General features: G+C 43.3%; 1 protein-coding gene across 1 annotated transcript in view; it reads right to left on the reverse strand.

The window, feature by feature from the left end:
* The window catches only part of LOC139582880 (tumor necrosis factor receptor superfamily member 21-like), a 38,707-nt gene that overhangs the window by 15,941 nt on the left and 9,118 nt on the right, over positions 1 to 13,648 (reverse strand). The window contains exon 3 of the mRNA XM_071413299.1: positions 11,399 to 11,968. Coding sequence (XP_071269400.1) covers positions 11,399 to 11,968 — 570 coding nt within the window. The remainder of the gene's footprint in view (positions 1 to 11,398; positions 11,969 to 13,648) is intronic.

Consider the following 13,648-nt stretch of genomic DNA (forward strand, 5'->3'; position numbering starts at 1 on the left):
AGCTCACGTCCTGACCAACACTAAAACAAGCAAAACACACAAGAACTATGGTCGGAACGTGACAGAAACATCATTAATAATTCAATTTTGATAACGATCACAGTGATCCCTGATTTAATATCTACTATCAAAGCCCAAACATCCAAAGTGCATAATACAGGGTCGGTTTGGAGAGATTGTAGCTGGGAGATTGACTCGCAGTAAACCTGCAGTGGTTGGCTTGTGACCTGGTCGAGTCCAAGGCTACACTATCGTTGTCCTGCCCTGAGGTCAGAGTCGTGCCACGAAGCGACTTTGTGTTGAACGATGAGACCGACACCTGAAGCCTTTTGTGACAGTTCCTATTGAGCCTGCCTACTGTCACCTTCTTTAGAGAGAATTAAAACAAAGTGACAGAGCTAGGCTAGGGGGAAATACAATCTCTGTTTTAGTTGGATATAATAGATGACCTACATGTATAATTCAGTATGCTAGCGAATGTGTACAATAGTCAGTTTCCTTAACCCCAACCCCCTGGCATGATTACAGTGGTGGCAGATTGAATATAAACAAATTACAGGATAGCTGACCGAAAATGGCTGCCAATCAGTAAATAGTAACGGGACGGAGGAGGGTTTAAAACGCTCAAAAGTAATAAAGACTCCAAATTTCATCTGTTAGTTAGATGTAAAACATAGGTTGAGTTTTCACATTGATGATGGTGCATTGAGATGAGGCGACAAGTTGTGTCACAGTTATAACCCACCGTTCCCCGGTAGGCCGTCATTGTAAATAAGAATTTGTTCTTAAATGGCTTGCCTAGTTAAATAAAACAAATTTAAAATTAAAACAGTTTGTTCACAGCAATGTAGCGTTGCCTGCAGAGCAGAGAAATGTGGCTACTGCAAGGCTTTTCAACAGGTTACTCAGAGTCAACACAACACAAACATACTGTCATGTAGTCTCCATCTATTACAAGTAGAGCCTCTGAGAGGTGGTGAGACAATGTGGAATGTGGTTCATCTCTTATACAGTACCACAGACCCTAATGGGAAGTGGGGGCGCTGTAAAATTTTCATTGGAAAACTCCATTGAGACAGCAAACCAGCCACAGCAGGTCTGAGTTGAGAGGGCTGCATGACAAAGAGGCTACAATAGCAGCCATGCAGTCTTTCCCCTCCAGTCCATCTGCTCTGAGCCTCTCTGGGGATTCCTGCTGGTGACAAAGTAAGCTTGTCATTTTTATTTACCCTTTATTTAAGTAGGCAAGTCAGTTAAGAACAAATTCTTATTTACAATGACGGCCTACCCCGGCCAAACCCAGACGATGCTGGGCCAATTGTGCACCGCCCTATGGGACTCCCAATCACAGCTGGTTGTGATACAGCCTGGAATCAAACCAGGGTCTGTAGTGACACCTCTAGCACTGAGATGCAGTGCCTTAGACCACTGCGCCACTCGGGAGCCCAAGTCATCCTCATGGAAGAGACAAATTGGTCGCATAAGACCAGCTTGCTGCTCAGTCACTTTCATTGTTTCAATCTCTTTGACTCCCCAGGGTTGTGAAGTCTTGCTCAGTTTTTATCATTTTGTAGAAAATGTTGCCGTCATTCAAAAAACACTAAACAAAATGAACGTAAAGTATCATAATCCAATCCGTCTGCATGAAAATTATAATAATACAAAATTCACAGCAGGCCCAACTGACTCACAGCCACAGTCCAGGTCCTATCCCTGCTTCCCTACCTGTCCCTGTGGCCTGGCCCACCCTGGAGCTGAGCAGCACGGCCTCCTATGTACCCCCCCCCCCCCCCCCCCCCCGCCCCCCCCCCCCCCCGGGTGTCGTAAACAGCAGGCTCACACGGGGGATTCATTTCATCTGCACTATGTATACCCTGCTCGCCCTTCACATCACTTTCTGGACTCGTATGAAAGAATTCGCTATTTGTATAATCTCGCCTTCTTTATGTTTCCCATTCCACTTTTTATTAGGAGTGTTTTAACTACTCTAGTAAATAGACATTACAGCCTTCAGGGTAGCCAATTATACACCTTGGACAAATTAACAAACTGTTTTGTTCAAAAGAGTAAACAGCTGTGTAATCACACACACAAACACACACATGGTCTGAATGTAAAACTTGGCATCCAGTTGATAAACATTCTATAATCCTTTTTAAAAAACATGCTGTAAATTAACTTGTTGTTTGAAGTTTAAAATACAATTAAATTCTCTTTTTTGGAACTGAATGTAGACAAACAACGCAGTAAAAATGCTGATTATTTGTATATCTGGACATTGTTTATAGAAATCTTACTACTACTACTACTACTATTTTAAGACAACAGTAAAGAAAAATATGTGAAAAATGTCAGTGCACTTAATTTCTTGATTGCCACTTGTGTGTGTGTGAAAAATGGACAAAACATTTTAAATGCTGAAAATCCTAACATAGCAGCCTGAATCCATGTAAATACCAAAGCAGTTTATCATGGACTTTCCTTGAGGACTTTCCTTGAGGACTCAATTGTTAACAGATTGCTCTCTCTAATGCTTTCAAAATGCCTTTCGTGAGTAACACAAAAGGGAAGTTGAATAGACAATTGTATGTAGTCAGGCTGAATATTAATCACGGTTAGACTACTGATCAAGTTTCAGTTGTCCATTTCTATCTTCGTAATGTCCACATCCCTACTATACACTAACATTCTTGGAACATTCTCACGTGGTGTGAGCGGACAGGTACAATGTGCTAATCTCTTCACTTCACACAGTGAGAGCCCTGACACACGACACCCCCCAGACACCCTACCCATCTTTGACTTGGATAGTTCCATCTGTACCACTGACTTAGTCTGCCTTTAATTCCAGTTTGTCTAGAAATTAATAATTGATATGTTGGATTCATGTCACGTTCTGACCTTTATTTCCTTTGTTTTGTCTTTATTTAGCATGGTCAGGGCGTGAGTTGGGGTGGGCAGTCTATGTTTGTATTTCTATGTTTTGCTATTTCTGTGTTTGGCCTGATATGGTTCTCAATCAGAGGCAGCTGTCAATCGTTGTCCCTGATTGGGAACCATATTTCGGTAGCCTGTTTTGTGTTGGGTTTTATGGGTGGTTGTTTTCAGTCTTTGTGTGTCTGCACCAGATAGAACTGTTTCGGTTGTCACTTTTGTTGTTTTGTATTTTGAGTGTTCACCTTTATTAAAGTAAGATGAACAATTACCACGCTGCGCATTGATCCTCCGATCCTTCTAACTTATCCTCCTCAGACGAGGAAGACGACAGCCGTTACAATTCACATCTTCATCTCTACTAAAAATCTAAGTTAAAGAATAGAACTAGAGCAAATAAAAACGTATTTAAAGTGCATTTAACATATCAATTATTAATTTCTAGACAAACTGGAATTAATAAAGCCACATGTTGATCTATTTGATTTAATTTACTAGGATCCCCTTTAGCCGACGCCAATGGCGACAGCTAGTCTTACTGGGGTCCGACACGTAGCGAAAAATACATTACAGACAAAATATTACAATTGACATACATTTAAAAACATTAGCATGCATCTCTCAGTTACACATACAGTACCAATAAAAAGTTTGGACACACCTACTAATTCAACGGTTTTTCTTTATTTTTACTATTTTCTACATTGTAGAATAATAGTGAGGACGTCAACACTATGAAATAACACATATGGAATCATGTAGTAACCAAAACAGTTAAACAAATCTAAATATATTTGACATTTTATATTCTTCAAAGTTGCCACCCTTTGCCTTGATGGCAGCTTTGCACACTCACACAGTCACCTGGAATGCATTTCAATTAACAGGTGTGCCTTGTTAAAAGTTCATTTGTGCAACGTCTTTCCTTCTTAATGCGTTTGAGCTAATCAGTTGTGTTGTGACAAGGTAGGGGTGATATACAGAAGATAGCCCTATTTGGGGTGTTTTCTTATAAATTTGCAAAAATTTCTAAAAGGCTGTTTTTGCTTTGTCATTATGGGGTATTGTGTGTGATTGATGAGACAAAAAAAAACGATTTAATCAATTTTAGAATAAGGCCGTAACCTAACATGTGAAAATGATACCAATATAGACATTGAAATGATATGCCTCACGTAAAAGTAATCTGGCATTCCAGTAAGCGGATGGGGGCCTAGGTCCAAAGCATAGGTTACACAGATGTCACGGCACACATTTGATAGCCTTCATGTTCTTGTTCAATACTAATGGGAACGCTTCTGTAATTGAAAGGTTTATTCTGGCCTTGATGATACCAAAATAAATCTACAACTACCGCCACTTAAGAGCCAGAAGAATTTCAGAGAACCGCTTTGGGATCCTTGCTGCAAGATGAAGGATCATGGGACGAGCCCTTGAGGTTGCCCCAGAGAAAGCTGAGACCAAGGCCTGCGTGGCTCTCCACAACTACCTTTACACCTTTGACGCTTACAACACAGAGTCATCAACACAGTACATCCACTCCACGTTTGTTGACTACTCCACACCCACTGGGGACCTGCATCCAGGAGAGTGGAGACAGGTGGTACAAGGGGACACCAGCTTCCTGGACCCAAGATACATGTTGGAAGACAGAGTTGCTATAGAGACGTGCGCAACAACCTCAGGGACTACTTCCTCACACCAGCTGGTCAAGTGTCTTTCCAGCATGCTGCTATCACGAGTGTGGTTTGGAACACATGTGGCACATATGTTCTCTTCCTCTGGTTGATGACTGTTTTTATGTCATATTGTGAGCTACACACTTGGTTTTGCTGTTAGATTTAGCTGTTTTTCTTATTCACACTTTACAAATCAAAATAAAGACTACCATAATGACAGTCACTTCATCCTTGTGTGGTTTTAGTTTGTCATATATTCTTTGGAGGCTAGACCCTCAAGACATTTACCTAACGTTGTATTATGTGTAGTGGCCTTCAAATTAGTGGCTGTCCATCTGTAGACAATAAGGCTAGACCCTCGAGTAATTTACCTAATCAGCATTACACATGATCATGTACAACCTTGTGTTGAGGCCTTTCAATGGAGACCTTCCTACTATGGTACATGGGTGAGAATGGCTGTCCATCTGTAGACAATAAGGCTAGACCCTCGAGACATTTCCCTAATCAACATAACACAAGTGTCACACCCTGACCATAGAGAGCCTTTTCTATTCTCTATTTTGGTTAGGTCGGGGTGTGACTAGGGGGGGTGTTCCTATCTACGTGTTTTTGTTTTCTATGTTGGCCTGGTATGGTTCCCAATCAGAGGCAGCTGTTTATCGTTGTCTCTGATTGGGGATCATATTTAGGCAGCCTTTTCCCACTGGGTTTGTTGTGGGATCTTGTTTGTGTATAGTTGCCTTGAGCACTGCATATCTTCACGTTCGTTTTGTTCTTTATTGTTTTTTGCCGGTTCACGTAATAAAGATGATGAACCCAAACCACACTGCGTTTTGGTCCGATTCTTACAACAACGATCGTGACAACAAGGTTGAACATGGTCATGTGTAGTGGTCTTTTAATGGAGACGTTCCTGCTATGGTAATACACAGGTGAAAAGTGTGATGAAAGGGGAAAAAAAACAAAAACCACAAAGTTAACACCAGTAAATTACCCAACACCCTAACGTGTGAATAAGAAAAAAGGCACACAACACCAGTTTTTGGGTTAAGATGGACGGCTCTGTCTCACTCGAGAGTGGACCAAGCGGACACACAGTACTGATCGATGGTCCTGTGAAAGTACATTGTCATGTCCCTGACAAATGGGAGACATGGATCAGGAGGAATAGACACTGTCCATGGTACCATGACCGTGTCTGGACACTGCTGCTGTTTCTGTAACTCCTGCTGGCGTTTCTTTAACTCGCTGCATAATGTCAGTGTCCAAAGGATCCTCAGCCGCCTTGGAGTTGCAGGGCGGGCCTGGACGGTGTGTTGGGTGTTGGTGAGAACGGTGTTGGGGAGAGGGGCCGGGAGGTAATGAACCTGATTGGGGAGATGATGAACCAATGGGCGATGAACCACCTGTAGATGGGCCCTCAGGGCTCAGCTCTGTCTCTGTGCTGTCCAAAACACCACCCCCATCAAACACCGACAAGCATATGGCGAATACATTAGACTGCATTGCAAGCAAATCTTAAAACATCTCCATGGGCTCCTTTGAGTGAAAATGCTTACTCTAAAGAACTGATTTCGTAAACATCTCAATCTAATTAGCCCATACACACACACCACAGTGTCTGTTTTTCTGATGTTTGAACTAGTCACTGTATATGCCCCACTCACAATTTCTCCCATCCAGAAAATAGCTGATTCCACATGTTCTAACTAGGTCACCTAAACATAAGATCACAAACACACACACTGTACAAAAGGACTCGGCTGCATAACAAGAGTCCATACCGTATATGGCATATTGGTGTCTGTCTGATGATGTTTCACGTAAACACGAAGCCAATCCAGTTGACGGACAATTGGAGGAGTACACACCAGCAGCAGCCCCATTCCTCGTCTCCTTCACTCTTTTCAGATCGCAAAAATACTGGTCCCGAATCTTTTTCTATGTTTCTTTGATATCAGTATCGGTGTTAACATTCTGTGATATCTCCTTCCAGCTGTTGTCTTTTGCGTGCTTGGAAGGGTTGTAGAGGTTCTCGTATTGTCTCACCAGCTCCTACAGACGCTCCTCAAAACTGGACAGAGACATAATTGCATGTAGCAAATCTTGAAATAAAAAAGCACAAAAAAGGAAAGCTTGCAAGTAGAATAGCAAGTAGTAGAGGCAAAATAGCAGCACGTCCATCTCTTCCGAGTTTATACCAGAAGGGATACCGGAAAAGATGTGATGTAGACACAGGGACAGTACTTCTGTTACGAAACTCACTCAATACTGCCCCTCAGTCTTCGAAATGATCTGTCGATTCTCAATTTCCAGGTCGAAAAAAACTACAGTATGTCGGATGACAAGGGAGCCACCCCTTTTGTGACGAAAAACAACATTGCGCTACGCTCCGTACCCTCCGTCTACGTAGTGTCTGGATTGGCCTTAAGTGTGTGGGTGTTAGTGTGAGGGTGTTAGTGTGAGTGTGTGTATATGCAAGAAAAACCCTGGAATGAGTAGGTGTGTCCAAACTTCTGACTGGTACTATACATGTAAACAGGGCTGAAAAGTGACTAGTATCAGAAATATATAAATACTTGAGGTAATATTGTATACTAATGGTAACATATATATATATATATACAGTGGGGAGAACAAGTATTTGATACACTGACGATTTTGCAGGTTTTCCTACTTACAAAGCATGTAGAGGTCTGTAATTTTTATCATAGGTACACTTCAACTGTGAGAGAAGGAATCTAAAACAAAAATCCAGAAAATCACATTGTATGATTTTTAAGTAATTAATTGGCATTTTATTGCATGACATAAGTATTTGATACATCAGAAAAGCAGAACTTAATATTTGGTACAGAAACCTTAGTTTGCAATTACAGAGATCATACGTTTCCTGTAGTTCTTGACCAGGTTTGCACACACTGCAGCAGGGATTTTGGCCCACTCCTCCATACAGACCTTCTCCAGATCCTTCAGGTTTCGGGGCTGTCGCTGGGCAATACGGACTTTCGGCTCCCCCCAAAGATTTTCTATTGGGTTCAGGTCTGGAGACTGGCTAGGCCACTCCAGGACCTTGAGATGCTTCTTACGGAGCCACTCCTTAGTTGCCCTGGCTGTGTGTTTCGGGTCGTTGTCATGCTGGAAGACCCAGCCACGACCCATCTTCAATGCTCTTACTGAGGGAAGGAGGTTGTTGGTCAAGATCTCGCGATACATGGCCCCATCCATCCTCCCTTCAATACGGTGCAGTCGTCCTGTCCCCTTTGCAGAAAAGCATCCCCAAAGAATGATGTTTCCACCTCCATGCTTCACGGTTGGGATGGTGTTCTTGGGGTTGTACTCATCCTTCTATTCCTCCAAACACGGCGAGTGGAGTTTAGACCAAAAAGCTCTATTTTTGTCTCATCAGACCACATGACCTTCTCCCATTCCTCCTCTGGATCATCCAGATGGTCATTGGCAAACTTCAGACGGGCCTGGACATGCGCTGGCTTGAGCAGGGGGCACTTGCGTGCGCTGCAGGATTTTAATCCATGACGGCGTAGTGTGTTACTAATGGTTTTCTTTGAGACTGTGGTCCCAGCTCTTCAGGTCATTGACCAGGTCCTGCCGTGTAGTTCTGGGCTGATCCCTCACATTCCTCATGATCATTGATGCCCCACGAGGTGAGATCTTGCATGGAGCCCCAGACCGAGGGTGATTGACCTTCATCTTGAACTTCTTCCATTTTCTAATAATTGTGCCAACAGTTGTTGCCTTCTCACCAAGCTGCTTGCCTATTGTCCTGTAGCCCATCCCAGCCTTGTACAGGTCTACAATTTATCCCTGATGTCCTTACACAGCTCTCTGGTCTTGGCCATTGTGGAGAGGTTGGAGTCTGTTTGATTGAGTGTGTGGACAGGTGTCTTTTATACAGGTAACGAGTTCAAACAGGTGCAGTTAATACAGGTAATGAGTGGAGAACAGGAGGGCTTCTTAAAGAAAAACTAACAGGTCTGTGAGAGCCGGAATTCTTACTGGTTGGTAGGTGATCAAATACTTATGTCATGCAATAAAATGCAAATTAATTACTTAAAAATCATACAATGTGATTTTCTGGATTTTTGTTTTAGATTCCGTCTCTCACAGTTGAAGTGTACCTATGATAAAAATGACAGACCTCTACATGCTTTGTAAGTAGGAAAACCTGCAAAATCGGCAGTGTATCAAATACTTGTGCTCCCCACTGTATATATTTATATATATACTGTATATATAAACAGGAGTAATAGTGAACAGTAGAAGGATAAATATACTGAACAAAAATATGAACGCAACATGTGTTGGTCCCATGTTTCATGAGCTGAAATAAAAGATCCCAGCTTATTTCTATTACATTTTGTGCACAAATTTGTTTACATCACTGTTAGTTAGAATTTCTCCTTTGCCAAGATAATCCACCCACCTGACAGGTGTGGCATATCAAGAAGCTGATTAAACAGCATGATCATTACACAGGTGCACCTTGTGATGGGGATAATAATAGGCCACTCTAAAATGTGCAGTTTTGCCACACAACACAATGCCACAGATGTCTCAAGTTTTGAGGGAGCGTGCAATTGGCAGGCTGATTGCAAGAATGTGCACCAGAGCTGTTTCCAGATAATTTAATGTTAATTTCTCTACCATAAGCCACCACCAATGTCGTTTTAGAGAATTTGGTAGTACGTCCAAACGGCCTCAGACCATGTGTAACCACGCGAGCCCAGGACCTCCACATCCGGCTTCTTCACCTGCGGGATCGTCTGAGGGAGAGCTGAGGAGTATTTCTGTCTGTAATAAAGCCCTTTTGTGGGGAAAAACTCATTCTGATTGAACGCTCCCAAGTGGTGGGCCTATGCCCTCCCAGGCTCACCCATGGCTGAGTCCTTGCCCAGTCATGTGAAATCCATAGATTAGGGCCTAATTTATTTATTTCAATTGACTGATTTCCTTATATACTGTAAACTGTAACTTAGTAAAGTCGTCGAAATTGATGCATGTTGCGTAGTTGTTAGCATTTTAACAGTCTTATGGCCAGGGGATAGAAGCTGTTTTGGAGTCTGTTGGTCTGAGACTTGACGCGCCTGTACGTACCGCCTGCCAGACAGGAGCATGGAGAACAGTCCATGTCTTGGGTGGCTGGAGTCTTTGGCAATTTTTCGAGCCTTTCTCAGAAATCGCCTGGCATGTACGTCCTGGATGGCTGGGAGCTCACCCCCAGTGATGCGCTGAGCCGGCCGCACCACCCCTCGGTAGGGTCTTCTGGTCAAGGGTGGTGCAGTTGCCATATCAGTCGGTGATACAACCAGTCAGGATGCTCTCGATGGTTGCGTTGTCAACCAAACACAATTCAATATTACTTTTGTAATACAGTAAATAGCCTAAACTTAAGGCTATCTAACAAACTAACATTCAACCTTAAAATGAGTAACACATCCATGGCCACATTTTTAAGTTACTGTTACTATACATTTATTTTTCTGTAATCATTTAAAGCATGCATATTCAAGATAGCATACATAGGTCATCATAGGTTTGTGGAGATCTTCACAATTGCTATAATAATCTGGGCAGAATCTCAAACAACATTGATCACTTGCACCGTGTACTTTAATGTGATCTCAACTGCAGTTCAGGCCATTTGGTTCTGCTATTATGAAGCACAGTGATAATAGATGAATCTGTTCTATAAATTAACAAAATATCTGACATTGTGTATCCATTTGAACTTTGCCGTGCTTTTAAATGGTTGAAAGCACAGTGATAGACATTTGGGTGACAACTAAACCCAAATCAGACATTGTTTTTCCATTGGAATTTGGTTGTAATTTTAGATGGTTGAAAGCATAGAGATGATAATACATTAGAAATTCAACTCACTTTTGGCTGTCTTTTTGAGTGGGGGAATATAGGTTGTAATCTCATTGATTACTGTCTCAACCAAATACTACCCAACACACCACGGTGAAATGACGTGGTGTGCCCAGTGGGACATATCTCTGAAAGCAGAGGCCTCTCCAGCCCTCCCTTCACCCTCTCCAGGGTGGCATGTGTCTATGCAATGATAAAGTTGAGCTTCTCTCCAACCACAGAGAACTGGAAAAATCTGGTTTGAACTGAACTGCACTGGGTTGGAGCTCTCCCTCTCTCTCGCTTACAAGCAGATGGATATCTGAGGCTGACATCAGGCTGTGGCAGCCGGCGCTCTTCCTCCTGGCTGCCTGCTGCAGTACTGTGGTTTCACTACTTTAACCGATCAGCCCTATGCGGCCACCCGGGCTCCCATGGTTACACACAACCAGACACATCAGGGAGACAGAGAGAGAATGAAAAGAGGAAGAGAGTAAGGCGTGAGGAGAGGGGGTAAAGAGGGAAGTAGAAAAAGAAAGTGAGACAAAAGAGGATGGGAAAGGTAGAGAAAGAGGAGATACGTGTGGGGAGAGAGAGGTGGCAGTTACAGTCTGTTGCAGACCATGCCCTTGCTTGTGTAACTGCCATACTGTTCTGCTATGTGTAGTGTTCTCTGGCGCAGAAAGAATTGGATTTAGATTCCCCCACTGGTGCTACAACAGATCAACAGATGGTCAGTCTTCTCGGCTGAGAGTCTCGCAAGTCTCGCAAATATCTCTTTGTACCAAAAATATATATTTTTCTGTTAAATTCTTTTCTGTCTTTATAAAGTATACATAGAAAAAGACTTATCACCAAAGTTGCATTTCCTTCTATAAACCTTTGAGAGGCAAAATAAAGCGCCCACTCACCCTGTCCGTTGGAGTAGTAGATCCACTTCTCCTTGGTCTGTCTCGGGGGGCAGGTCTTCTTCTGGATTGCCTTCTCAATGATGCTGCTGGGGTCCTGGACTGGCCCCTTCTTCAGAACTCTGGAGCTCCTCTTTACGCTGCACACCACAATCACCACCAGCACCAACAGCAGCAGCAGCACGATCATCCAGGGCAGGTGCTCATTGATGTCAAAGTGCGTATGAGTGCTGGGTCTGGGGGAGCCCCTCCGCGTGGGCCTGTACCCTGAGCTTTGCACCCATCTGCCCACTTCCACACCAGCTCCATCCTCCATGCCATCCATGACCCGGTTTTTGGCCGCCGGGTGGGTGCGGTGGTTATCACTGGGAACAGAGTACTTGTGGTGTGGTAGAGTCCGTGTGGAGTCCTGGGCTTCAGGCGTAGCGGCCAGGTTTAGGACCTCTCCATTGTCTTCGGGGCTGGCTTCGGAGGAGCCTGCTGGGGGGGAATCCTGGCCATGGCTGGGTAGAATCCCTGTGGCACTCAGTAAGAGCTCTAAGTCCTCAGCACCTGCTGTCAGTCTGAAGTTGTCTAACCCACAGAGCCACACAAACACAAATAGAAATGAAAAGAGAGAACGAGGGAGGAGAGTGAGAAAAAGCGAGAGAGACAAAGGGGGAGGGAGATGCAGAGAAAGATAATTACATTCAGTCCAAAGATAGGCTAAATCCAGACTACAACAACACAGAAGGGAGAAATTGTCAAACTTTAATCCCACAGGCAATCTGCTGGACAGCTGTGGAAGGGAAGGTCCCCGCCCTGGCCAAGCCCCAACTAATCTGACACGAGAAGAGCACTAGATTGCTCCTTCTACAGCTACCACATTGGGGCGGCAGGTAACTAACTTTAGCTCGCCTAATGATGGCAGGGGGCAGCAGGTAGCCTAGTGGTTAGAGCAGTTGCCTGCTGCCCCAATGTGGTAGCTGTAGAAGGAGTGCTCTTCTCGTGTCAGATTAGTTGGGGCTTGGCCAGTCACCGAAAGGTTGCCTTATCAAATCCCTGATCTGACAAGGTAAAAATCTGTCGTTCTACCCCTGAACAAGGCAGTTAACCCACTGTTCCCTGTTAGGCTGTCATTATAAATAAGAATTTGTTCTTAACTGACTTGCCTAGTTAAATAAAAATACAAAATTCATATAGTGTTCTACTAAAGCTGGAGTAAATTCCATTACAGCTCCAGTCTCAGCATGGAAATAAATTAGCTTTTGAGTTGAAAAGAAGTCAACAATATATGCCTAAACACATTCATGTGGCAGTTAGTCAATTGAGATAGAACTGGATATTACTGTTGCAACATAAACAAAGAGCAGGCCCAAATGTCAAAGTTACACTGCCTTTATAGGCTACTGTAGAAACAAAAACAGCCAATCAATAGGGGAGATGTGTTTACTTCCACTGAACCTAAATCAATACTGTAAAAACTCCCTAACCCTGAACTGGAATACCCCTGTCTACTATAGTACTTAACAGATTAGATTAGAATTTCATAATGGCATCATATTGGGGGATGCTTTTGGGATTGGCACCCGGATCATTGGTAATCCTTGGGATTCTATTAACAGTGTACAGGTAATCCAGAAGCAAGCTGTGTTATTGGCATATTCATCTCAACTGCAATGCATTCAGTTCCTCACTGCATGGGGACACAGTGTCATGTCTTGGTGGCTCTTGTGCAAAAGCCTCTTCACCATCCCATCCCATTGAGACTGAGGCATGGGGATCTCTGTAGTACATGTGGGACTGGAACACCCCTCAGCCATTCTCACTGAATGAGGGGGCAAGTTAACCAAGTGAAAGGCTATGAATCTACACACAAGACAAATAGCAGTGGAATTAATGCTCCTCTATGGGTGGTTGACATCGTGAAATACTACTGACGAAACTGGGATGAAACTGTGGACAAAAGCAGTAGCCGAACAAAAAATAAAAGAGAGACTAGTAAAGTCCTGCGAGGGGCTGTGGCATTCATTACATTTTGTTTGCCGGTTATTGTCATGCAAAAGGCTGCCGGTCTCACGGTAACTGATTGTTAATTAAACACGTTTAGCATCTCTAGGCCTCCAAGCTTACAAGCCGCTGATGTGCGCCTTTGGAACATCTACATTTAAAAAGTCTAATAAATCATTTGAATATACACCATCACAATAAGTCCATTACTTATTTTAGGCAGGTCCAAAGAAACTTTATGACATGTAGATGTATTTGCATTTC

Source organism: Salvelinus alpinus, chromosome 8, assembly GCF_045679555.1.
Source record: "Salvelinus alpinus chromosome 8, SLU_Salpinus.1, whole genome shotgun sequence".
NCBI classification, from domain to species: domain Eukaryota; kingdom Metazoa; phylum Chordata; class Actinopteri; order Salmoniformes; family Salmonidae; genus Salvelinus; species Salvelinus alpinus.